Source organism: Delphinapterus leucas, chromosome 15, assembly GCF_059928025.1.
Source record: "Delphinapterus leucas isolate spDelLeu-1000000601 "Yukka" chromosome 15, BTC_Dleu_Yukka2, whole genome shotgun sequence".
NCBI lineage: Eukaryota > Metazoa > Chordata > Mammalia > Artiodactyla > Monodontidae > Delphinapterus > Delphinapterus leucas.
Genome location: NC_143143.1, coordinates 64,994,856 through 65,021,030, shown reverse-complemented (window position 1 = coordinate 65,021,030; position 26,175 = coordinate 64,994,856). Strand labels below are relative to the sequence as shown.

Below are 26,175 nucleotides of genomic sequence, written 5' to 3'. Positions count from 1 at the left end.
TTATTTTTCTGTTTAGTGACTTTTCTGAATTAATTCTGTAAAGTCTGTATTCTTTGTCATGTGGTCTCTGCCCAGTTAGCTTAGTGGTCAAGTAATGATTGGATGGAGATTTCCTTAAATGCCTGGAACCAATGAGTCTCTTAGTATTTGTTGAGGGGCTCTGTGTGCATTTTGGAGCATGCCTTCATCCTACTGCCAGTCATTTGACAGTTCTGCCTTAACCTTCACTTCGTGCTTGTGAAGCACCTCAAGGTCAACCAGAGATGAGCGCTTAGAGCAGTCTCAGGTCTTTCCTGTTCTGGGCATGTGCACAAACCTGTGCATCTGCATGGCCTTCAAGTTCCCAGGAATATGTCAGAGCTTTTCAAGGTCCCTATGCATATCTCATTCCTCTGATTTTCCTTTTAAACTTTTTGATTAGCCTATTGTTTTCCCCAAGTATTATCCACTGCCTCAGGCAGCCACAAAGTTAAACAATTGCCTCTATTTGTTTTCCACTAACTCTCCTGGGGAAAATGGTTATCATACTGGAGGAGTTTCAAGACAGATGGAGTCTTCCAAGGAACCGCTAGACAGATCAAATAATTCCAGACCTTTGTGAATAAGGTTTGAGGAGCTTCAACCCCATTCAGGAGTCAACTTTTCTCCAGAGAAGACTAGTTCCTTTCAGTGAATACTACTATTTAGAAACCAAGTTTGGATGCTACATGTTGTCATTGCAACTGGGGTGTCATTGCTTCCAGGCCCTATCAGTACAGGAGTAGGAAGTATATGTATGTGTATACATATACATAAACACACATATGTTGATTTCTTTATCTCTGTATATTAAAAACTTACACCAGTTACTCTAAATCCACCCCAATAGCACAGGGTTTATTCCGTCCTTTTGCCTTTTCATATTTGTTAACTCCTTTCTCTGATAGAAACCTGATCCCTCATCCTTAATATATTTACTGATTTGCTCAAATCCTTCCTGTATTTGTGAATTCACATACTTGCTAAACTTTATTTGTAACCTGAATCAATACTTGTGGTGCTTTTGCAGTCATTTGTGGACATGTGCAGAGGGGTGAAAAATTTGAACTGCAACATGCATATTCCTGGCTGAGGTGATACTCTGACTTCTTGTTTTAGCTATTATGCTGTAAACAAGTATCCTTCTCATGGTCAATTTAGTGTCATGTTTTTTGCATTTTTGTGCTTTTGTTGGTGATTTCCCTGGTTAAAATGGCCCCCAGGTGTAGTGCTGAAGTGCTGTCTAGTGCTGCTAAGTGCAAAAAGGCTGTGATGCTTCTTGTGGAGAAAATTTGTGTGTTATAGATGAGTTTTGTTCAGGAGCAAGTTAGTGCTATTGGCTCTGAGTTCAGTGTTAATGAATCAACAACATATTAAATAAGGTGTCTTTAAACAGAAACACACAAAACAAGTTCATGTATTGTTTGGTTGATGAAAATGTTGTGACCAGAGGCTTGCAGGAACCTAACCCTGTATTTTTCCCCTAGGAGCAATGGTTCAGTGTTTGCTAACTTAGTGTTTGTGGTCACTTTGTAAAACATAACTATGGGGAATAGGAGAATTGACTACCTGTAACGCCTTTTCCAGCTCATGGGTGAGCAAAGGAAAATACTATGTATCTTAAAAACCACATGAAGAAAGAGTCTGGTCAGTGGACTGATTAAAGTGTAGTAACAAAAAGAGCTGATCTGTGAGAATATTTTCAAATACGATGTAAAATCACCTGCAAATCACAATATGCACAGGAAATACAAACATAAAACTTATCTTTAAAGTTTTGGTTGAAGTGTTGATGAGGCAAAAGGACAATAAAACCAGTTCCCACTGAGTAATGGTGTTTATACTATCCTAAGTTAAAGCAATTTTTTTGTTTTGTTTTGTTTTGTGGTACGCGGGCCTCTCACTGTTGTGGCCTCTCCCATTGTGGAGCACAGGCTCCGGACGCGCAGGCTCAGCGGCCATGGCTCACGGGCCCAGCCGCTCCGCGGCATGTGGGATCTTCCCAGACCGGGACACGAACCCGTGTCCCCTGCATCAGCAGGCAGATTCTCAACCACTGCGCCACCAGGGAAGCCCTAAAGCAATGATTTTAACCACTGGATTTTTTTCTGAACTTGGGAGAACTGAGGTTTGCTAATTGTTATAGACCTAATGTATTTATACCTATAAGAGGATGATAAGTACTTCCACAGATTTACTGATATATATTTATAAATGAAGTATTGGGAGAGGTGGAAAGGAAAAAGGACTTAGTAGAATCAGTAGAACCAGAACCTGGAGTCTAGGTTGAAGCAAATGAGCTCATGCTTTGGGTAGGAGAGAAGAAGAGAGTCCCAGAGGAACTCCAAGGGGATTAGCTTGTGTGGAGAGGAGCAGTAATTCTCAAACCAGAGAGTATGAGTCAGGTTTTGGAACTGCTGAGTGGAGAATGCAAGGCAGAGTATGTAAGTATATTGATGGGTCGGAGTCCAGTTGGTAAAGATCAGGTGTTTAAGTTTGACTACAGAGACACTTGGAGGCACTGCAAGCTTTTGAGAAAGGGAATTCCAGGTTCAAAGCAATATTTTAAGAAAATGGCTCTTGCTGCTGTGACAGTTTGCTGGGGAAAGAGGAGTTTACTTAACATAATTCAGTAACAGTTGTTAATAGCAATAGTGAAGCCTTTGTGTGTGTGTTTTACTGTTATTGAAGTGCTTTTACAGGTGGTCCTTGGGACGCTCCTGTGAGGTAGCTTTTATTATTCCCACTTTTAGGTAAGGGAAAATGGAGGTCCAGAGTTTTGAGTAACTAGTTCAGGGTCACACAGCTATTTAATGGTAGGCTTGCGATTCAGATACCCTTTCTGCTACACCTCAGTTTCAGTTAAGGATTTCGACAAAGAATTGTTGTTGTAGGATTGGAGGAGGAAAGAAAACAGCAGCTGATTACTACTTTCTTCCAATAAGAAGCGACTTAAAGTATTGGCATGAGACCAAGTAGAGTCAAATGTTACAGAGAAAATTTTTATTGACATTGGAAAAGATATGATGAAATTCTTCAGAAAATCTTCCAAAAGTTTGCATTGTTCCTACTTGTAATGTCCTCTTACCTTACCCCCACCCCCACCCCCACTCCGCTTTGGGCCTGAATCTGCTGAAGTTTCATCTTAGCACGTATTTACATTTTTAGGAAAGGAACATCTGACATGGAATGATCTGGTAAATGTGTCAGCTGTTAGTAAACAAGAAGCCAGTAATTGTATCTCATTTGAAAACAATCCCAACAGGTCAAACCTCAGCTGAAATAAAATCCTATTTTTAAGCTTTACTTTTAATTTGAAACATAAGTTGCTGTGAGTAGCCTATTAGAAACAGTTACACAACTTTAGAAAGCATCTCTAGGTTTAAAATTCTAATACCTTTCTCCCCCTTACCCCTGGCCCTTCCTGCCTAGTCATGAGGAAATGGAGATTCAGATTCAACTTAATATTTATTGAGTTGGACATACTGCAAAGGACATTTTTTTTTCCTTAAAATCCTGAGAGGTAGGGATTTTTATTTATTTTATGGAAGAGGCAACAAAGGCTCATAGCTCACTGACAGGGGAGCCAAGAGTCAAATCAGTGCTTTCTGATTCCAAGTACAGGACTCTTCCCATAGTATTATGCTGTATTTTAATTGGTTCAAGACTAGGTCATAGAGTGGTAGAGCTAGAAGGGACTTTGGGGATATTTCCGCTACCCTTTCATCCCATAAATGAGCATGGATCCAGGAGTTGGGCTTTCTGGATTCAAATCTTAACCCCACTATTTATTAACCATGTGACCTTGGGAAGTTACTTATCCATACTTCCATTTCTCTATGCATATACGTGGGATAATAACAATATACCTAAGTCATTGTGTGGTGATTATGAGGTTTAAATGAGTTCATATATGTAAAGTACCTGAAAAATACCTGGCACATAGTAAGTGCTTATAAGTATTACTAATATTTGTTAAGAGGAAACTGAGTATCATAAAGGTGTAATTACTTCTAAAGATTATATTAAAGTAGCTGAGTTTAAACTAGGATCCGGATCTTTGACTCCTACTATTGTAGTTGATGGTTGGCAAAGTGTTTTCAGACAGTTTGGTATATCCAGTCCTCATTATGGCTCTATAAAGTCTACAGGCCAAGTGAAAGAAAACCCTTCGATCTCCCAAAGTTGGTTTCTAGAATAGAGATTTCCAGTGCTGTGTACGTGGATGCCATTTATACAGTGGGTTGTATTTCAGCTTCATAAAGTAAAGCAGGCTTCTCATTTAGCAAGGTAGAGCTTCTCCTTTCTCCAGCCTAACCTTTCACTTTAGTCCAGAGACCTTTTTGAGGTCAGTTAATGCCAGAGAGAAAAATTGGACCTCAGTCATAGCTCTAACAGCCACTTAATCTCCCTTTGTCTTGGAAATCAAATTGCCCAAGTGTGTTTTCCCACCCTAAAAATTTCAGCCCATGGGGCTTCCCTGGTGGCGCAGTGGTTGAGAGTCCGCCTGCCGATGCAGGGGACATGGGTTCGTGCCCCGGTCCGGGAAGATCCCACATGCCACGGAGTGGCTGGGCCCGTGAGCCATGGCCGCTGAGCCTGCGCATCCGGAGCCTGTGCTCCGCAATGGGAGAGGCCACAACAGTGAGAGGCCCGCATACCGCAAAAAAATAAAAAATAAAAATAAAAATTTCAGCCTTAGTTTCTTCATCCTTTTGGGGTTAATGGTAATCCTGGCACTGTTCACTGTAAAGGGATTTTATGAAGAGCTTATAAATCAGTGTTTATGAAAAGGAATTGCAAACTCTGATTTAAATGATAAGCTAACTGTAAAATGCCTGAAGTAGGTTTATTTTGTTACTTTCCTGAGAGGGAGCTCATGTCCTCCAGTTTGGGTCAGCTATTACCAGAATTCGTCTAGTCCGTGGTAGGCAGGGGTACATTTTATCCTTGGAGAGATGAGCATGGGGAGGCTTGGTCCTAGTCCTGTTTTGGAAATTCTCCTTTCATGTGCCCTGTTCTGGCAGGATTTCTAGACTTAGGTACGCTCTTTGCCTTCTACACATGGAGTCTGATATAGATTCCTGACAAACTATTTTTTTCTTTCTCTAGAGGAACCGGATTAGCATCTCCCAGTGGGTTCCAGTATGCAGCCGATTGCTACTTGTGTCTCATACACAGGGACAGTGGGGCAGGGCTCTGTCTGGTACTTCCCAGGTAAGATTTGTTATTCCTTTGCTTGGTATGAAAAAACCTTAGTGTTTATGTGCAAATGTCATGTATTTATAGATTAGCCAACCAAATTGTGTGATGGAAAAACCTCATGAGACCACTTCTGGGTCTCTGTGGTGCCAGCTCAGGACTGATTCCTACTGTATGGTGTCTAGGGCGTTGCTTCTAAATACCCCAGCAGTGGAACTTAGCCTAGGATACCATGCTACAGTCTGATGATTTTTACTGTTGGGAGTGTTTCCAGATATTCATCTCAGAGTTAACTTTTCTTCAGTTTTCTTTTTGTAGCCACTTTGTGCCGCTTTTATTTGGGGTAAGAAATGTTTCTTCATTTTTTTCCTTTTTATGAACATAAAAATCCAAGGAACAATTATTTCAGGCCTTAGTTTACCACTGATCACATGATTCTTTATAAAGTAGTTTACTTTGGACCCTCCTTGAGAGTTTTTTCTCCTGATTTTTGTTAATTGTACAAATAATTTAGTAATAAAGGAAATAAAAATCACCCATGACTTCAAACCTGAAAACATCTGCTGGTTCTTTTCCAGTCCTTAAGTATGTATGTGTGTACTAATTTTTTCCCTCGGTACCTTAACAAATATCCACAGAATTTTATGTTCTGGTGCTTTTTCACTTATTAGAGCAGACATTATTCACGTTGTTAGATAGATCTCATAATTAATTTTTTAAATGGCTACATGTTATTTATTTAACCTTTGTTTATATTAAAATTATCTACAGATTTTTTTGTAGACTTTAATGTGGTTACCATTTTATTGTTATATAGTATTTCTTATTTTTAATTATTTATTAAAGATGAACTTCTAGGAGGGTGTACCCTAGGTCAAAGGGTATAAGCAGTTTTCCTCTCCAAAAAGTTGTTTTAATTTATACTGCCACCAGCAAGTTTATATAACTAGTTTTTCATCATTACCTCCCCTAAATTGGGTGTTTTAAAAAAATTTAAACTAATTGGGTAGAAAATGTTACCTCGTTTTGCTTTGCATTTCTTTATCAGGGTTAAACATTTTTCTGTTTATCAGTTATATTCTGGTTTGTAAAAATTACATATTTACATCATTTCTCTGTTTATCTACTGGGAATTTATTTTCATTACCAATTTATATAAATTCCTTTTATAGCCATTCACTTTCTTTTTCATATTTAATGCAATGAAAAATTATTTTTGATGTATATAATTATATATTATATAATTTAAATAAATAAATAAAATATATTAAAATACTTAAAATATAGAGTAATTCCCTCCAGCTAGTGTATAAGCCTTGCCCTTCTGAGGACATGTCTTATTTTTACCTGTATTTCCTGGGCTTCTCACTAAGTCTGGCACAGAGAAGGCACTAAACGTATGTTGAATGAATGAAAAATATGCTTGTGCAAAAGAGGCATCTACTTTGGGTAGTCATGTAGCTATTTCTTTTCAGAGTTGGGCTAGGTTCTATTTTTATTTCTGTGCACTGGAAAATTTTAGTAGAATTTATCCTATAGTTCTAAATCATTTGTAAATAATGTGTGCAGAGATGGTGGAAGGAGGAACTCATTATATCAATCTCTGAGTTGTGCCTCATTCTTTGAATCAATAAACATTTATTGGGTACCTAATATATACCAGATACTATATTAGGCTCTGGGATGGCATTATAGAGAAGCATCCATGTAAATAACTTAAAATTGTTTATCTCATGCTGACAAGATTATAAATAAACTGGACATTTTGTCATATTGATGTTACCTCACTGGTACATCTTCCCATCTTTGAGTTCTCCTGGTTGGAAAACTCTGCTTCAGAATGACATCCTTAGGTACATATCTGACAGGGAGGCAGATTTGGCTTAGAATGAGGAAGAACTTTGTGTTAACTAGAATTGTGGTGTAATGGGATGTGTTGGCTGTATTTTAATAAAGTAAATTTACTTTTACTGGAAATATTCAAGCAATGATTGGAAGGCTATGTTAGGGGCTTGACATAAAAGTATCCTCCATTGGATGAGTGGTAGTATCAGATGATCTCTAAGGTAATGTCCAATGCTATAATCCTATTATCATTTTCGAAAGACTAGGGACATTGGACTCTAATCTGTCTTTTCTAAGTAACCTCTTGAAGTTCTGTCATACTTTGATGAGTCTACTTAAAAAGTTTTTTTTAGGGCTTCCCTGGTGGCGCAGTGGTTGAGAGTCCGCCTGCCGATGCAGGGGACACGGGTTCGTGCCCCGGTCCAGGAAGATCCCACATTCCGCGGAGCGGCTGGGCCCGTGAGCCATGGCCGCTAAGCCTGCGCGTCCGGAGCCTGTGCTCTGCAACAGGAGAGGCCACAACAGTGAGAGGCCCGCGTACCGCAAAAAAAAAAAAAAAAAAGTTTTTTTAAATTTTTGAAATAATTTAAACTTACAGAAAAGTTATAAAAATGGTAGTGTTCCCTTATACCCTTCATCTAGCTTCCTCTAATGTTAGCATCTTATAGCAATTATTGAAACCAGGAAGTGAACATTGATGTGATACTATTAACTAATCTATACACCTTATTCCAATTTTACTTTTTTTCCCCATTAATGTCCTTTTTTTGGTCTCTCAATTGGGGTTCATCTAATATTTTCTTAAAATTAGATTGAGGCTATGCATTTTTGGCAAAAGTGATATTGTTTCCTTCTCAGTGGGTCACATCAGGGGATACATGATGCCAGTTATTACTGGTGATGTTAACTTTGATGACTTGGTTATTAAATTGGTGTCTGTCAGCTTCCTCTACTATAAAGTACTATTTTCCCCTTTGTAATTAGTAGGTGTCTTGTGAGAAGATACTTTGAGATTATGCAAATATCCTGTTTCTCATCATACTTTCTTTTTTTGAAGTTTTAAAAATAATTTTTATTGAAATATAGTTGATTTACAATGTTGTGGGGTTTTTTTTGGTTTTTTTGGCTGCATTGGGTCTTTGTGGTGCACGGGCTTCTCATTTTGGTGGCTTCTCTTGTTGTGGCTCGCAGGCTCTAGAGCCCAGGCTCAGTAGTTGCAGCTCACAGGCTTAGTTGCTCCGCAGCATGTGGGATCTTCCCGGACCAGGGATCGAACCCGTGTCCCCTGCATTGGCAGGCGGATTCTTAACCACTGTGCCACTAGGGAAGCCCCAGGAGGTGGAGTTTTGATAAAAACGTTTATTTCAACTATTTTGTTCCTTTTTTTTGCATAAATATAAAAATGTTCCAAAACTTCCAAGATCTTAGAAGATAGTGACTGAAAGGATCAATCAGTGATGTTCATCTTAAAGGACTAAGAAAAGGCCCCGAAACTACAAAAGATGAAGCAGCCTAAGCTGAATAATTTATTACAACAACTTGTAAATGTTTGTGTAAAATGTCTTATAAGGGTTTATTGTTGGGTCTGTGGGCACCCAGGGATGAGGGGTGGGAGCAGGATTTCTTTCTTTTTTAAGGCTGTATAATATTCCATTTTATCTATCTATCTATCTATATCTGTATCTATATATCTATGCCACAGTTTCTTTATCCAGTCTTCTGTCAGTGGGCATTTGGGTTACTGCCATATCTTGGCTATTGTGAATAATGCTGCAGTGAACATAAGTGTGCAAGCATCTCTCCAAGATCCTGCTTTGAATTTTTTTGGATATACACCCAGAAGTGGGATTGTGGTATCATGTGGTAATTCTATTTATGGTTCTTGACTGCGACAGTCATTACTCTGGTGTTTGCTTGATGGTCATTTTTGAATTCCATCATTTCCTACTACATTTCTTGATTGGAATTCTACTGTAAGGAAGAGCTGTCACTTTCTCTCCATTTATTTATTTATTCGATTGTTTTGTTTGTATCAGTATGAGCTAATGGATATTTATTCTTTGAGTTATAATACATTATTCTCATTATTTTGTTGATCAAATTGTTCCATGTTTGGCTGTTGAGAACTCCTTCAAGTTTCTTTCTACGTGCCTTCATTTTTTGAACACTTCCTTTTTCTTGGCACCACAAGATGTTTCAGGTTCATGTTGTATTTTCTTTGCTCTAGCCCTAGAGTTAACAGTTTCCCCCCGGGAGCCCTGGTTCCTTTTATTGGAGAATGATATTTGGAATATTTAGAAATTAAGATCTGGGTGCTAAGTGTACATGAGCCAGTGTTGTTGAACTCTACGCAGGTTTTTGAAATCAGTTAGATATAGGGCAAAGAAGATAGCTCCGAATACATGTTTTACCCCTTAATGAACTTTACTTCTTTGAGCCTTAGTGTTCTTATTTCTAAAATGGGAAAAAATAGTATCAACTTTTCAAGGTTGTTGTGAGATAACATAAGTAAAACAGCAAGCGTACAGGTGCTGGGCATATGGGAGATCTTCAGTAACTTGTAACTGCTATTTTTGTTGCTATTTATGTTCATGCTGCTTGGGTAAATGTTCTCCTCACCTTGTAAATTGAAACTTAAAAAAAAATTTTTTTTTTTAATCCTAAAACTACCTTAAGCAAGTTGCACCCTCTCCCTGTGTCTTAGTTTCCTCATCTGTGAAAGGAAAAGGTTGGACTTAGAAGATCTCTGAGATTCCTTCCAGAAGATCTCTGAGATTCCTTCCAGCTCAAGTGTTGTTATTCTAAGTTACTCCTTAGTTCTTCAGTTGCTTTTTCTCCAAGCTAAACAGCTTCAATTTATTTTAACCTTTCCACTAGGACCTTTTATTCATCTCTTTGATCATTCCTGTGGTTCTTTTCTGGACCTTCTCCAGATTGTCCTTCTATTTGGAAAAAAAAAAACCCACCTAGTTTTTATTGAGTGCCTACTCCATGCCCAGAATGGTGTTGAGCAATGGGACAGAAAATAAAAGAAGTATAAGATAGACTGTCTTCTGGTGGAGCTTATAGCTTTGCTGAAAGGACCAGATACATATAGTGTTGAAGAATTGCTTGAGTCCTGCCCTCCTTTTTCCTTTCCTTTCCTTTCTCTTTTCCTTTCCCTTTTTCTTTCTTTCTTTTTTCTTTCCCTTTCTTTCTTTCTTCCTTTCTTTTCTTTCTTTCTTTCTTTCTTTTTCTTTTCTTTTCTTTCCTTCCTTCCTTTCTTCTTTCCTTCCTTCCTTCCTTCCTTCTCTCTCTCTTTCTTTCTCTCTCTCTCTCTCTCTCTTTCTGTCTCTTTCCCTCTCTCTCTCCCCCCCTCTCCCTCTCTCTATCGGGGAGGTCTTTTCATTTTTAGAACCTTTCAGGAAGCAAAAAATGAAAGCAAACTCTTAATATGTCTTTTTTTTAAAAAAATAAATTTATTTATTTTCGGCTGTGTTGGGTCTTCATTGCTGCACACGGGCTTTTCTCTGGTTGTGGCGAGTGGGGGCTACTCTTTGTTGCGGCACGCGGGCTTCTCATTGCAGTGGCTTCTCGTTGCGGAGCATGGGCTCTAGGAGCACAGGCTTCAGTAGTTATGGCATGTGGGCTCAGTGGTTGTGGCTTGTGGACTCTAGAGTGCAGGCTCACTAGTTGTGGCACACGGACTTAGTTGCTCCGTGGCATTCAGGATCTTCCCGGACCGAGGCTTGAACCCATGTCACCTGCATTGACAGGCGGATTCTTAACCACTGCACCACCAGGGAAGCCCAAGGGAACCTTCTTGTACTGTTGGTGGGAATGTAAATTGATACAGCCACTATGGAGAACAGTATGGAGGTTCCTTAAAAAACTAAAAATAGAACTACTGTATGACCCAGCAATCCCACTACTGGGCATATACCCAGAGAAAACCATAATTCAAAAAGACACATGTACCCCAATGTTCATTGCAGCACTATTTACAATAGCCAAGATATGGAAGCAACCTAAATGTCCATCAACAGAGGAATGCATAAAGAAGATGTGGTATATATATACAATGGCATATTAGCCATAAAAAGGAACAAATTTGGGTCATTTGTAGAGACGTGGGTGAACCTAGAGACTGTCATACAGACTGAAGTAAGAAAGAGAAAAGCAAACATCATATATTAACGCATGTATGTGGAATCTAGAAAAATGGTGTAGATGATCTTATTTGCAAAACAAATAGAGACACAGACGTAGAGAACAAACGTATGGACACCAAGGGGGAAGGGGGGTGGGGTGAATTGGGAGATTGGGACTGACATATATACACTATTGATACTATGTATAAAATAGATAACTAATGAGAACCTACTGTGTAGCTGAGGGAACACTACTTAGTGCGCTGTGGTGACCTAAATGGGAAGGAAATCCCAAAATGAGGGGATATATGTACATGTATAGCTGATTCACTTTGCCATATAGTAGAAAGTTGGTGTCCATACGTTTGTTCTCTACGTCTGTCTCTATTTCTGTTTTGCAGATAAGATCATCTATACCAGTTTTCTAGATTCCACATATATGCATTAATATATGATATTTGTTTTTCTCTTTATGACCTGCTTCACTCTATATGACATTTATTTATTGATGGATATTTAGATTGCTTCCAGTTGGGCTTTTATTGATAGTGCTTTTATGAACATTCTTGTACATGTTTTTTTGTGAATATATGTACACATTTCTGTTGGGATATACACTTAGGAATGAAATTGTTGAATCTTACAGAATGTATACATTCAGCTTCATAGATACTGCCAAATAATTTTCCAAAGTGATTGTACCATTTTACACTACCATCGGCAGAGTATGAGAGTTCTAGTTGCTCTGTATCCTTTCTAGCACTTTGTGTGTGTGTGTGTGCGTGTGTGTGTGTTTGGTGGGTGGTCTTTAAACATTTTTAAATGTGATATTCGGTTCTCTTTCTTGTGTAGTGAGTTTTCTTTCTCTTCTCCACAACATTATGAGCTCCATAGGATAGTAATTGTTTTATCTTAAAAACTGGCACAAGGGCTGGCATATTGTGGGTATTTAATAAAGGTTTGATAAATGAAACATGTATGCATGGCATGTGTGTGGATAAGAACAAGAAGGATATAATAAGAAATAACCATACAGGTGGTTGGGTTTGTTCATTCAACAAATGTTTGAGGGTTTCCTGTGTATAATACACTGTACTTGATTCTGGTACTACACCTAGCTCCTACCCTCATGGATATTTTTGGTGGTGGTGATAGAAAATAAGAGTGTATAATAAATATATAATTGTACATTGTAATGAGTACTATGAGTAAAGTGAACAGGGTACTGCTATGATAGAGAATAATGGGATGATAAGAAACTATTTTAGATAAAGTGGTCAGAAAAGGCCTCTTTGAAAAAGTGACATTTGAGTATTTTGGGGTATTTTTTCTCTTTCACAGAAAGTTACTTGATATCTTTTTGGTTTAAACAGAGGAAAAATTAATGTTTTTAAAGGTCAAGGGAATCTTTTCGGGGGGCAAGGGCAAGAATGGGTAATACAAAAAAGTAAGGAGCTATAGGGGAAGAAAAAGATCATGACATACACCTTGCCCCAAAGCACAGCTTGTTGAAACTGCTGTTAGTTGTGTTCTTTGAGCCTGTTTAAGTGCTTCATGTTCTAGTGGACCATTACACTGATATATGTGATGTAATGGGAGGTGTTCTGTGTTTAGTCTCTGTGTTACAAAGCCTGCTTGATACCTGTGAATTAAAGCATAAGTGTTCTTGGGACTGACCAGAAGAATCCTGACTAATCTTTTAATATCCTTGTTTGGAAAGAAAAGTAAATAGTAACTCTCCACATTTAGAAATTCTATTTTTTTCCTTCATTAGGATTAAAGAAAAAATCATTTTCATTTCATGCGTCCCATCTCTTGGAATAAGCCAGAATTGAACCCTCCTGCTGCTCCTTTCCCACCCCTTTATATTGTAAAGGAAATAAAACATTACTGAGAGTTTGGAAACTAGATTCTTAAACTCTTCCGTAATTCTACCAGCATAGCAAAATAACTCTTTCATTTCTGTGTGTTCCTTTTTAGACTTGCCCCTATGCATTCATGTGTTTACCTATAATTTTATACATATTATAAGTGTTTTCATGTTGCTAAAAATAATAATCTCTAATGTAAACTGTGGACTTTAGGTGATAATGTGTCAGTGTAGGTTCATCCATTGTAACAAATGTACCACTCTGTTGGGGGATGTTGATAGTGGAGGATGTTGTGGCTGTGTGGGAGGGGGTATATGGGGGCAGTCTGTACTTTCTGCTCATTTTTGGTGTGAACCTAAAACTGCTTTTAAAAATAAAGCCTATTAAGAATCTGATTATTTGATTTCCCATTGGGTGACTGTACCTTAATTTAATTAACCACCTCCTTTCTTATTGGACTTATTCCCCAGTTTTCACTCTTGTGAACAATGCTACAATGAGGATCTCTTGCATATTGTTTTTTTCCTTAGGAATTTATTTTCAAAACTATGTTTACTCGTCTTGATTATAATAATACCAACCTGGTAGGATTGTGGTGAGGATTACATAAGGTAATATATGTGAGGCAAATACATAGTGCCTGGCATATAATTTTAACTAATGTCTATTATATTGCCAAAGTGCTTTCAAATGCAGTGTGAACATTGGAGGAAGACAGTTCTGATCTGAATGACAATGATGTTGATAACGATGGTGATGATGAAGACTTTTACTGTTTATTGAGTACCTATTTTGTGAAAGGTACTTTACGTTCTTTTACTTATTCAGATATTCAGCAGATGTTTATTGAGCATGTAGTAGGCAACATTAGGAATTGAGTTAAACAAGGCTAGAAAGATTCTGTATTTTTTACTTTGAAGCAACTCTGATCACATTAACCCTCTAAGTGAATGCTCAGTGTTGCTTACCTCTGTTTTTTTTTTTTTAAATCCCCCAGTGGCCCCAGATGAGCCAGGCCCTAGCATGTGGTGGATCAGTAGTAGACATTCAGCTAAGTAGGAAGTATCATACCACAAATAAGGTGAGACTTACAAGTTCTTTCTACGTCTATAGCGTGCTTTCACACAAGTGTTCTTACTTGAAATTCAGCAAAATTGTTAGCTGGATGAGGCAAGAAATTTTATCAAATGCAGAAGGTGAGGCTCAGGGAAGTAAAGTGACTTGCCCGAGGTCACAAGGATGGGAAGAGACAGACCAACTGAATATTGGAACCTAAGGTGTCTGATCCCGTGTCCTATATTTCTTCCATTGTACTCTCTTGCTTAGAAAACACTTTAGAGAAAAAGTGTCGTAGATTTTTTTATATGTTAAAAATAAAGTAATATTTAACTGATGGAGAATTTCTTATTGGATGTATAGCCTGCCTTCATTTAGAGAGGATTAGTATTAGAATAGGTTTTCCTTTGAATTTATTTGCAAACTACAAAACTTATATCTCCTATAGTCATTAATAAAAAATAAAAGTTTAAAAACATTTATTCAGTGCATGCTTCGATTGATTATGACTTTGAATGACTTTTGACTGCTTTCAGACAGTAATTTTCTTTCCTTTTCCCATAATGTCAATAAACATAGAACATGTTTCTCAGAATTGTTCTTTGGGAGGTGGGGGTCAAGATTTCTTTTTTAAAGTACTCTTTTCCATAGAACTTTTATTCTGATACCCCAAATCTATCATTTCCTAGACATGGGTTCATAGACATATGGTCAGTGAGGTGGGTATGTCTGCTCTGGAATTTAGAGGACACCTATTAGGGTTCCAGATATGTTTGTACTGAGTGATAAGGTACCCAGAAAAATGAGAATGAAAAATTCTAGGTAAAAAAAAAAAAAAAATCTAAGCAATAAAAAATGCCCTTAGACCCTAGTGAGAAATAAAAGCATTCTTTTAAAAAAACTTTTTTGCAACTAATTTTGGTTTCCTTCTTTTTGAATAAATAGCTTTCTTCTACCAAGGATTCCCCACAGCCTGTTGAGAAGGTTGGTGCCTTCACAAAGATAATAGAAGCCATGGGATTCACAGGACCTTTGAAATACAGTAAATGGGTAAAGTCTTTTAAGTTGTTTTCATTTTTCTTCTTGAGCTTTGTGCTTTCTGCTCTTCACAGAAGAATTTTTTAAAACTTCTGCTTTGCTTTTTGTGAAATGCTTATATTATTTTGAGAGCTTCAAAATATGTTGTTGTCCCCTTGCCCCCCGTTCCAAGTCAGGTCTATACAGCATGTGGGGCTGAAATAGTCCCTCTACTCCCTTAACCTGATTCCTTAGAAGTATCTCAGTAGCAGGCAATCCAATAACACTGGTCTTTCCAGGTCTTTGCTACATGTTATGCCATATAGATGAGTTCTCAGAAGTTAGATGGGCCAAATGTTTTGATGGGCACTGCTCTTAAGGAAACACTCTCTGTGATTCATAAGTGATTTTCCCTAGGTCATTGTAATGACTTCCTTTAAAATTTTACTAATAAGCATTTTTAAAATTAATCAATTCTATGATTTATTGTAATTCATATTATGAGGGCTGTTTGCTAACTGTGTCATTCCTAATCAGGTCTTGGCCTAGCATGTTATCTGTTTTATGGTACTTGCTATAAATGAATGAATGTCTCTCTACATCAGGTGCTACTGCCCCTGGACTTTTATAGCAATGCCTCTAACCAATTAAAATAATAAAACACAAGTCATTGGGTTTTTCTCAGCCCAGTTATCTCCTAGTACTACTGTTTCTCTCTACAGTTATGGCAAAAGTACCTTTTAATACTTTTCAAGGTTGGTAGAATGTTGGATAAGCCTAATCAGTCATAAGTTATATATTAAAGCAAACCAACACAAAGCAGTAGGGAAGACTTTTCTAGAAAACATCATAACTTTGCCCAAAATGACTAAATTATTCCAGTTACACCATTTTAACAAGTTGGAGTAAAATTAGAATTTCAATTTTGTTGTGAACTTTACTTTTAGTTTCTTCTTATAATATCTGGCTCTCTTCCTAACAATTCTCACTGTAGCAAATATAGGCTTCTCTCTATAATCTCCATTTTACATAAATTGAACAGTGATTCCACAAGCATTTTGTTTGTAAGGGGCTTTGAAAAGTATAGAAGATAGCACACACATAACTAGGTTATAATGATGTCCTTGAGACCCTAAGGTTATGAAGTGTCTTCTTAATCATTAATGAAGTATTAGTTATGCTCATTAAAGTTATCTTTTTTTACATCATAATTCTTGACAAATGATAATCACTGGTATATTTGGTAATATTATTAACCAGGATCTTTTCCTTTATTAAAAAAATATTTGCGATAATACATTTGGATTGAAAAACTTAAAATGTGTGTTTTGTTTGAAAGTAAGAAATTAAAAGAAAAGGGAAATGAGAGCAGAAAGAAAGAAAGAAAAGAGAAAAAATTTACTGTTTTATTCATTTCTTGATGGTTGAGTTCCACTTGGTTGCTTCCGTATGCTTTGTCTCGTCCGTATTTTTATGATTCCAGGGGCAAAGTTGGCTACCATTTGGAGGATTACTAACTCATCAGGAAAATTTCTTCACTGTTTAAGTTAGTCTCTGATTTTTCTTGGTTCCCTTGTGACCTCAACTAAGTCCCTAATATTTGCATTTAAAAACTCTTTTGTGATGTGGCAGTGTCTACTTCCTGTAACCTTCGTTTTTTAAATTTGTAACATCAAAACATCAAAGTATGACATTCTAGTATATTTTGGGTGGGAAGATGTAGGTATAATTTTCCATATTGAAGGATTGAGAGCCCTTTGCAGCAAATGTTGACTCAGAAATCTGTGGCAGACACGTGTATTGGGTTGCACTGGCAAGAATCTTTGAATTTTGTGTTTTCTCATGTCTTTCATTAGGGAGTAAAATGTCTGCTTGTCTCTGCATCAGCAGTATCAGCCAGCTTTCCTCCATCTTTTTATGTAATGTTTTCATGTGTAGTTCCATTTTTCTTCTAGATCCATATTTAGGAATTTAAATGTGGCTTTTCCTTACCTATTTGATTATCCTGAAATAACCATTCTTTTTCATTATCTTTATGGAGCAATATCAGATAAGATAAGGATAACATTTAACAGATTGAGCCACATGTCATTGAATAGGCGGTTTTCAGATTAGCATTAAGCCAAAAAGTTATTCCTGTTCTGAAGGACACTGACAAACTGGAATGCATTCAGAAGTGGGCAGTGAGCCTTGTGAAGGCTTCAGAAACTGTTGAATGCAGAGTGGTTGAAGGAAATAGGGATACTTTGCCTGGAAAAGAGAAGACATAATGGTTCTTCTCAGGTGTTTGAGGGGCAAATGTAAAAAAAATGGAGACTTAATCTGAGGTATTCCAGTGTGCAGATAATGTTTACTGAATGTTACATGAAGCAGATTTATGTTCAATATAACAAAACTTTAGCAAGAGTTGTCCTCCAGGGGGATAGGTAGCCTCACAAGGTCATTGGACTTGTTTGAACAGGGGCCCAGATAGTTGACCATGAATCAAGAATGCTGTAGAAGGAATTCCAGTACAGAATAGAAAGTTCAAATGACTTCAAAGCCCCTTCCAACTCTCACACAGTTGTTTTAGTGTAAGCCTTTTACTAGATTCGTTTTTTTATCTTGTAGGATGGTACAAAATGCATCAGTTAGTGGGAGAGCTGATTTTCATTTCCTAAACCTGTCTTAGGTGCTTGTGTTTTAGTCAAGTAGACTGATGAAGTCTTCCAAAGTTAGAATGAAGTCATCTGAGGACCAGAACAATTTGTATTGACTGGATGGAAATTTAGTCCACCTACTTCTTTAACTTATATTAATGCATGAATCTTGAAGAGGTTCTTTCCCCGAGTTGTTATTTCCAGTCCCTGTGTGATGGTCTTAAGGGACTTGCTTTAGAGATTTGTCCAGGAAAATGGCTCACCCAAGTATAAAGGTTTGGCCTCGCTGCAGGAAAAGTGAGGAACTGTAAAGTGCTCCTGATTGCTGCAGTATGAGCACTGTATACATACACTGGCCAATCTGGTGAGGTCTTCATTATTTGTAATGAATGCTTGCTTCATGAACATGCTGTGGGGAAAAACCTCTTTCTCATGGAACGATTTGGGCCTTGGAGGCAAGTGTGCTTTTCCTTAGGCAGAGTGATTAATTATGAACCAGAATCAGAAGGAAACTGCCGAGTTAAAAAAAAAAATCAAGACACAGGCCATTAGGAATTTTACTTAAAATTATAAATGTATTGATAGTTGAACTAGGCCTTAAGTTCCATGAAAAGAGTTTTTAACTGCTTTGTTTACTGCTGTATTCCTAGTGTCCAAATCAGTTTTAGGCACTGAGTTCGGTGCTCAATAAATTATTTGTTGACTGGAACAAAAGCTTATAGATGTCCTAAACTCTCTGTTTCAAGGATAGGAATAGGCCTGTCAAGGCCAAAGCATTAGGATAACGATATCATTAGGATATCATTAGTTTGGTGATGGTACAAACCAGTGCTTCCCAAAATGTGTTCTATGTCACATACTTCCCAGAACCTCAGGTGTTAAAAAGTTAAACATGCTTCTTTTTTAGACTGCTGATACGGTGAATTACACTTATTGATTTGTGAATGTTGAATCAACTTGGCATTCCTGGGATAAATCCCAGTTGATCATGATATGATCTCCTTTTAAAATATTGATGTTAGTATTTTGTTAAGGAGTTTTGGATCTATGCTTATGAAGGCTATGGTTTTGTAGTTTTGTTTTCTTCTGATGACTGGTTTTGACACCAGGGTAATGTTGGCTCATAGAATGAGCTGGGAAGTGTTCTTTCCTCTTTTTTTCTGGAAGAGTTTGTGTAGATTTGGTATCATTTCTTTAGATAGTCAATAGAATTCTCTAGTGATGCCATCAAGCCTGGAGTTTTCTTTGGGGAAAGGTTTTTAGCCACAAATCCAATTTCTAAAATAGAGATAGGGCTATTCATGTTATTTATTTATTCTAGTGAGCTTTGGTAGTTTGTATCTTTCAATGAATTTGTCCATTTCATCTGAGTAGTCACATTTATTGGCCTAAAGTTGTTCAAAATATTCCCTTATTATCCTATTAATATCTTTAGGATATGTAGTGATGTTCCTCTCCTCTCTGATTCCTGATGTTGGTAATTTGTATCTTCTCTGTTTTTCCTTTTTTTCCCCCCTAGATCAGTTCTACTAAATTTTTGTCAATTTTATTGATATTTCCAGAGAACCAACTTTGGCCTCTTTTGATTTTCTGTGTTATTTTTCTGTCTTCAATTTCACTGATTTCTGCTCTTATCTTTATATATCATTCTTTCTGCTTGCTTTTAGGTTTAATTTGCTTTCTTTTTTAGTGTCTCACCATTTGTTTAAATGTGGACTTCCAATGCTGATTTACTGCTCATATAAGTATATCTGATTTCCATTTGTTATATGTTCTGTTCTGTTTTCCCCCATATGAACTTTAGACTAAAATCATTGGAAACTTAACATTAGCAAATGAAAAAATCTTAATTGCAATCAAAGACATAATACTTTAATTTATTATAGGTATTTCTGCCCATCAGAAACTGAAATATGAATATCATATAGTATTGGATATAGTATATCCTTGGTGACTTTGAACCTTAATAACCAAACAGCTCTGCTAAAATTCTAGGTTGGTTTTTCTTCAGTTGCTATGCCATTCTCTTTGCATATACATATTTTTTAGTCTGTGTGTATTTGAGTAATTTTCTCTGTCATTTTAAGGAAAAATAAGCTTCTACGAGCCTTTTGTTGATGGACTAATTTAATTGTATCCTGAAGGAAATATTTTGAAAGCCCTTAGAAATTCTTCTTTTAGCACTGAGTTGGTCTTCAGACCTACAGTTCAACCCTCACAAGAATTTATTTTTCATTTTTAGGTTTTTGTGAAGGCATAATGTACATACAGTAAAATATACAAATCTTAAGTATACAGCTCAGTGAATAAATTAAAACCACCACCCAGATCAAGATTCTAAGAGAATTCTTAGTGCTTTGGGGAATAGTAAAAGGTTGATCCTTTTACTATATTTTACATTCATTAGAAACTCTTATTTATAAACATAGTATTCTGTTAATCAGCAAACTATAAAACTAGGGAAAACATTAAAAAAAGTGACCCCCTCCCTTCAGGGAAAAAAAAGACAGAATAGTTAATAGGGCTTCTGAGGAAAGATCAAAGGATGGAGGGTTTTGTTTGTTTGATTTTGGTCAGGAGAATGGGTAATTTTTTTAATATAAAGGGTTTCAGATTATAAAGAATTAATGTGGATGGTTCTGAATGGTGGTTTAGAGGCTGAAACGTGGTGAAATGGGTTTGAATTAAAGGAGAGAGTTCGTCTAATATTGGAAAAACCTTTTTGACATTTTGATGCCAAAATCGTAAAATTGTGTGAAGTCTGTGAATGGCTAGAGACAGGTTTGGACCCATCCTTCTAGTTGAAAAGCATATAAGATTCTGTGACCTACATCTAATGGCACTAGAACATTCACTTGGTCATGTCTTGAGTTTGGTTTTATTTTCTTTGTCTAGAAGATTAAGATTGCGGCCCTGCGCATGTATACTAGCTGTGTGGAGAAAACTGACTTCGAGGAATTCTTTCGAAGTAAGTTACTGTTTTTGATAGTTGTGAAAAGGAAAATAAATCTACTTTTCATTTTTATGATTGTGTCTTGGTAGGATCGGTTTTTTTTTTAAGTTACTAGTAAAACAGTTTTTCCTGAACAAAATGTATAATAAAAGCTGCTTATTTTTCTCTTTTAATAGAATAAACAAAGGCCAAAAGAGCCCTATAAATAAGACATTTTAACAAGTTTGAAAAAAGACCTAAAAATTTGTCCAGTACTTTGACATCATCATTCCCCCTTGTCCACACACGCATCTTTTTACGTAAGAGTGTACTCAGCGTAAACACATCCTGTTTTACGTTCTGGATGTTTTACTCAGTATTTTTGACATGAACTTCTGCCCAATCATTCCTCTTTTATTTCTAGTTTATAATTGTTTTAGTTAACCCTGGAATATGCCTCATGATTTTTCTTCTTTCTGTAGAACGACTGTTGAGTCAAAAGGCACATATAATTTTATTTTTATCCCATTGATAAATTGCTTTCCAAAAGTGTTTTACTGGTTTATATCATCATCACTAGCAGTTGATTATATCAATACAGTATTCATTTTGTTAATGTAAACTGTTGTAGTTATAAACATGTCATTTAAAGCAGATACTTATAAAGTCATTGGGAAAGTTTAAGCTGTTTCCAGTTCCACAGATTTTGGAAGGAAATGTGTTCTGTGCACATCTGTGGTAACAGTCATTATCCTCAAAGCAACAAACACTTAACTAAATATACTTGATATTTTTCATGGACAGCCAATAATTATATATAATTACGTTAACAACAATGAAGAAAGAGATGAAGTTTTGATTATTTAATAACTTTTGTTTTTTTTAAATTAAATGCAAGTTTTGTCATTTTTACTATTTCAGCAGATTGGTACAATATTTCATTGGAAACTTAAAATACTGTGCTGAGTTGTAATCCTAATTTAGTATCCACCTTCCATTTCTTATTTACTCATAGTCAGGAAAGAAAACTTTCCTCCTTCTTTTTTAATCTCTAACAATTTCTTACTTTAGGAGAAATTAGTCTGAAAGGAGAAAATAATCTTTCTCTACCTGATGAAGAGACTACTAATATTAGAAGCTGAATTTTTCTTAAGTGGTTTCTTGAATCCATGTGCTCAAGTATTTTTCATCACATCTTTTTAAAACCTCATCCTACACATCTATTTAATATTAAATAACTCATAAACTTTTTATAATTATTTTGAAAGGATGTTTACTAGCTATCTTTGTTTAGCTAATCCTCATTATTGAAGATTCTTGAATAATGAGACTATTATTACATATTTAAATTAATATATCATGCTTCAATTTATAATCTGTTGTAAACTACTTATAAAAATAAAAGTTTATTAAAATTATTAACTATTATATTTTAATAATTCACACTTACATGGTATGCTTTTACTTTTGTCTCATTTAGGAATTACAAAACATGTGAGACCGGAAGGGCTTGTATTCTTATTTTCATTTTTCTTTTGTTTTCATAAACAATTGAAACTTATAAAAAGGCTAAGTGATTTGCCCAAGGTTGCTTAGTCAAGCCTTGATCCTGTGTCATCTGTCTTAAAATCCAGGAATTTTTCTACTATAACATATTGCCTGTGAATGAAAATAACTGCAAAATAGAAATTGTAATCCATTTTAATATTTTTGTGTTTTATAATTTTTTGTATTTTACAGTTTTTTTTTTACTTTAAAAAATTTTTATTTATTATTATTTTTGGCTGCGTTGGGTCTTCGTTGCTGCACACGGGCTTTCTCTAGCTGCGGCGAGTGGGGGCTACTCTTCGTTGCGGCGCGCAGCCTTCTCATTGTGGTGGCTTCTCTTGTTGTGGAGCACGGGCTCTAGGCGCGCGGGCTTCAGTAGTTGTGGCACGCAGGCTCAGTAGTTGTGGCACGCGAGCTCTAGAGCACAGGCTCAGTAGTTACGGTGCACGGGCTTAGTTGCTCCGTGGCATGTGGGATCTTCCTGGACCAGGGCTCGAACCTGTGTCCCCTGCATTGGCAGGCGGATTCTTAACCACTGCACCACCAGGGAAGCCCTATTTTATAGTTTTTAAATGAGACCTACCTCTGTGAGATGTTCTGTTAGTATTGTGAGCTGATGTTTATGTATATTAGAGTGTGTACATCTCAGTGAGCTTTGTCCTAGCCTTGCCCTTTGAAGTAGTTATTTGATGTCACATTTTTCAGTGACACCACTCTTACTTCAGGTTTTCTAAGACTCACTTTGAGAATTACCTTTTAGACCTATATCATGTTCCTTTGTATTATGCTCCATTGTGGTCCATCTTTGTCATTTGTGGTTAGATTAAATTTCAGAATCAAACCAAAGTGGTTCCAAACTGTGGCCAGTGAATAAAAAAGGGAGCAAGTCTGAAAAGTACCATTTAGAGGCAGATAAAGAATATCTGTAAAATAATGAGACTGACTTTCTTGCACCTTGGATTCTAAAGAGTAGGCCGGACAGGTTTGGGGTAAAAGAAGAGAATGTGTATAGATATATTGCTTTCTAAGATTACATCTTTAAAGTGGCTATTGCTCCCTTGGATTTTTGGTCTTTTAGGGCTTGACTTTTAGAGTCCTGAGAATTCAGTAGCTTTTTAAAAGGATAGAGAGTCCCAGGTAGCTGGTCAGTGTCATTCTCACTCTTCCAACAAAAGTGAGACCAGTTATATTTCATGAAGACTGAGTTTCTTTACTCAGTAAACAATATGCCTATCAGCCTCTTGGACAGGCCCTCACAAAATGCCAAAGTTATAATACTCTGTCATCTCAGAGCCAAAGTGTTCAGACGTCTTGATCCAGAGACCTAGATATTGGGGATTCTGACTGGTGAGATACCTTAAGAGCCAACTCTTGTTTCCAAGATGTTCTGATGATGTCATTGTGTCATAAATGAGTGTACCCTCTGTGAGCACACAGTGTTTGCTAACTGGTCTTTTGGAGATCATTTCTGTTATAAAGAGCACTTAGGGGCAGAGGCGTCCAGCCAATCAGTAAAGCTTGTGTTTAATACCACACTGTTGTCTGCAGACTGCTTTGTTTTTAGCCCTTAAGAGTTCATACTTTGGAGAGGAGGCTCCTTAGTGAATAAATTTTGGGTTAATAAAATTGAGGTTCTACCTTTCTTTCTGCTACTAATACTCAGGTATCAAATATATCAATTTTGTGTAAGTATATGATAAATATATTTTTTAAAACTTGAAGAAAAAAAAGATTGAGGTTCATCATTTTATTGATGCAGTCTTAAATAGTGAGTTTTTTCAAAGATAATTTAAACCATAGTGTTTAAACAATTAACTAAAAATCAACAGTGAATATTTATTGAGTACCTATTAAATACTAACTACTTTGTTAAATGTTCTACAGGCCTTATCTCATTTAATCCTCACAAGAATCCTGTAAGGTAGGTTCTCTTGTTTTCCCATTTTTACAGAGAAGAAAACTGAGGCACTGAGAGGTAAAGTAACTTTACCCAGAGTCATATACCAAGTAAGAGGTAGAGTTAAAGTTTTTTTTTTGTTTGTTTGTTTTTGCGGTACGCAGGCCTCTCACTGTTGTGGCCTCTCCTGTTGCGGAGCACAGGCTCCGGATGCGCAGGCTCAGCGGCCATGGCTCACGTGCCCAGCTGCTCCGCGGCATGTGGGATTTTCCCAGACCGGGGCACGAACCCGTGTCCCCTGCATCGGCAGGCGGATTCCCAAACACTGCGCCACCAGGGAAGCCCTAGAGTTAAGGTTTTGAATCAGGATATCTGACCCTGGTGTCTGCGTTAAACAAACAACTATGTTAATACTGCTGCCCCATAATAGTAATGAATTATTTAATTTTATCCAACTTGATGTTGAGGAGGAAAGTACCTAGCTTCAGAAAATAGTGCACTGACTGTGTACTGGAGCAAGAGTGTGATCATGGCAAGACCCTATAGCAGGTTTTAACTTTGAAGTGTTTAAAGACATTTCATGAAGCTAAAGAGTCTGCTGTGTTGTTGAGTTGCTCACAGTCAAACTTTCAGCGGTCTTGTTTTTTAGGGCTTTACCCCGTGGGTTTCTGTTCTGACCCCAGTGGGTACAGGGAGTCAGTCATATGCCAGCTTTTTTCCCATCCTCAGCCCTGAGCTGACCCCCAGAGGGAAAATTGTGACCCAAGTCCAGTTGCTGGCCTGTGTGTCTGTCTGTGCTTTCCAGCCGAAGAACTGATTCCCTCTTTGAGAAAATTGGAAAGGCTCCTGGAGGCTGCTGGGAAGCTTTGATGTAGAGGTAGCAACTGAACAGATTGTCCTTTAGAAGCAGCCAAATTTCATTTTCCAGATTGAAAGACAGACTTCCAAGAAAACTTTTCTTTTTAATGTTTTGTTCTAGCATCCAAAAAAGACCCAACTTTAGATCCGGGCTTGAGAGTTTCTCATGGCTATTCTTGTTCTAGGTGGAGGGTGGTTGGCCCACTCTCAGATGGCATGTGTCTTAATAGCTGAATGGCTAGCCAGGCTAGCCTTCACCTCCCTCCTGCTGGGCTCCAAGAGGAAGTCCACTTGACAGCTGCTGGGCACCTCCCAGTAAGCTCACCAGCGTATTTTGGTGTCATTTTGTGACAGACCTGGACTGAAATCCCAGCCCAGCCACTAGCTTGTTAATATTGTGGCTGCCTGCAAGTTACTTAGCCTTTTCGAGCCCTGTTTCTTTATCTCTGGAATGAGGCTTATAATGCCTTCCTTCAGGGTTAAAGTGAGGATTAAGTGAGATAATGTATTGACATGACTAACGGTGGACCTGACAGGAAGTATGGACCCTTAGTGAATGTTAGTTTCTGATACTAGTATTAGAGAGGCAGTTAGCGATTAAGCCAACAGTGTATGGAATCAAGCAGATCTGAATTTGATCCCAGATGTCTCATTTCATAGCTGTGTGACCTTGGGCAATTGTCATGATCTCTCTAAGTCAGTTTTCTCACCTGTCAAATGCGGATAATATCAATACCCACCTCTTAGGAATGTTAGGAGGAGTCATTGAACTAATGCTTGTAAGGTACCTATTATTTCTGACACATAGTAAGCACACAATGAATTACAGCTCTTTATTATTATTGGCATTGTTAGTGTACCTCACAGGGGTCCTGCTTTGTGTTTTCTATCTTAGTGGCCCCTATTTGTTATCATTTAGTACATTGTATACTTCGTTTGCTGAAAGGCAGAAGATACTACTTCCTTCTTGAGTCATTACTCCAAAGGACAGATTCTACTCTAAGGGCCCAAGTTTCCCACTGATTCTCTTATTTATTGATATAAATTTATTTGTTTTTATTTATTTTTGGCTCCGTTGGGTTTTCATTGCTGCACGCGGGCTTTCTCTAGTTGCGGCGAGCGGGGGCTACTCTTCATTGTGGTGCGTGGGCTTCTCATTGCG

General features: G+C 37.2%; 1 protein-coding gene across 4 annotated transcripts in view; it reads left to right on the top strand.

Annotated features, from left to right (window-relative positions):
• The window catches only part of UQCC1 (ubiquinol-cytochrome c reductase complex assembly factor 1), a 90,712-nt gene that overhangs the window by 6,428 nt on the left and 58,109 nt on the right, over nt 1-26,175 (top strand). For 3 of the 4 annotated variants that reach the window (XM_089896788.1, XM_022592571.2, XM_022592572.2), the window contains exons 2-5: nt 5,131-5,235; nt 14,064-14,147; nt 15,068-15,172; nt 20,674-20,746. In XM_089896788.1, the coding sequence (XP_089752914.1) occupies nt 5,131-5,235; nt 14,064-14,147; nt 15,068-15,172; nt 20,674-20,746 (367 nt within the window). The remainder of the gene's footprint in view (nt 1-5,130; nt 5,236-14,063; nt 14,148-15,067; nt 15,173-20,673; nt 20,747-26,175) is intronic. The other variant, XM_022592573.2, reaches the window with a different exon arrangement.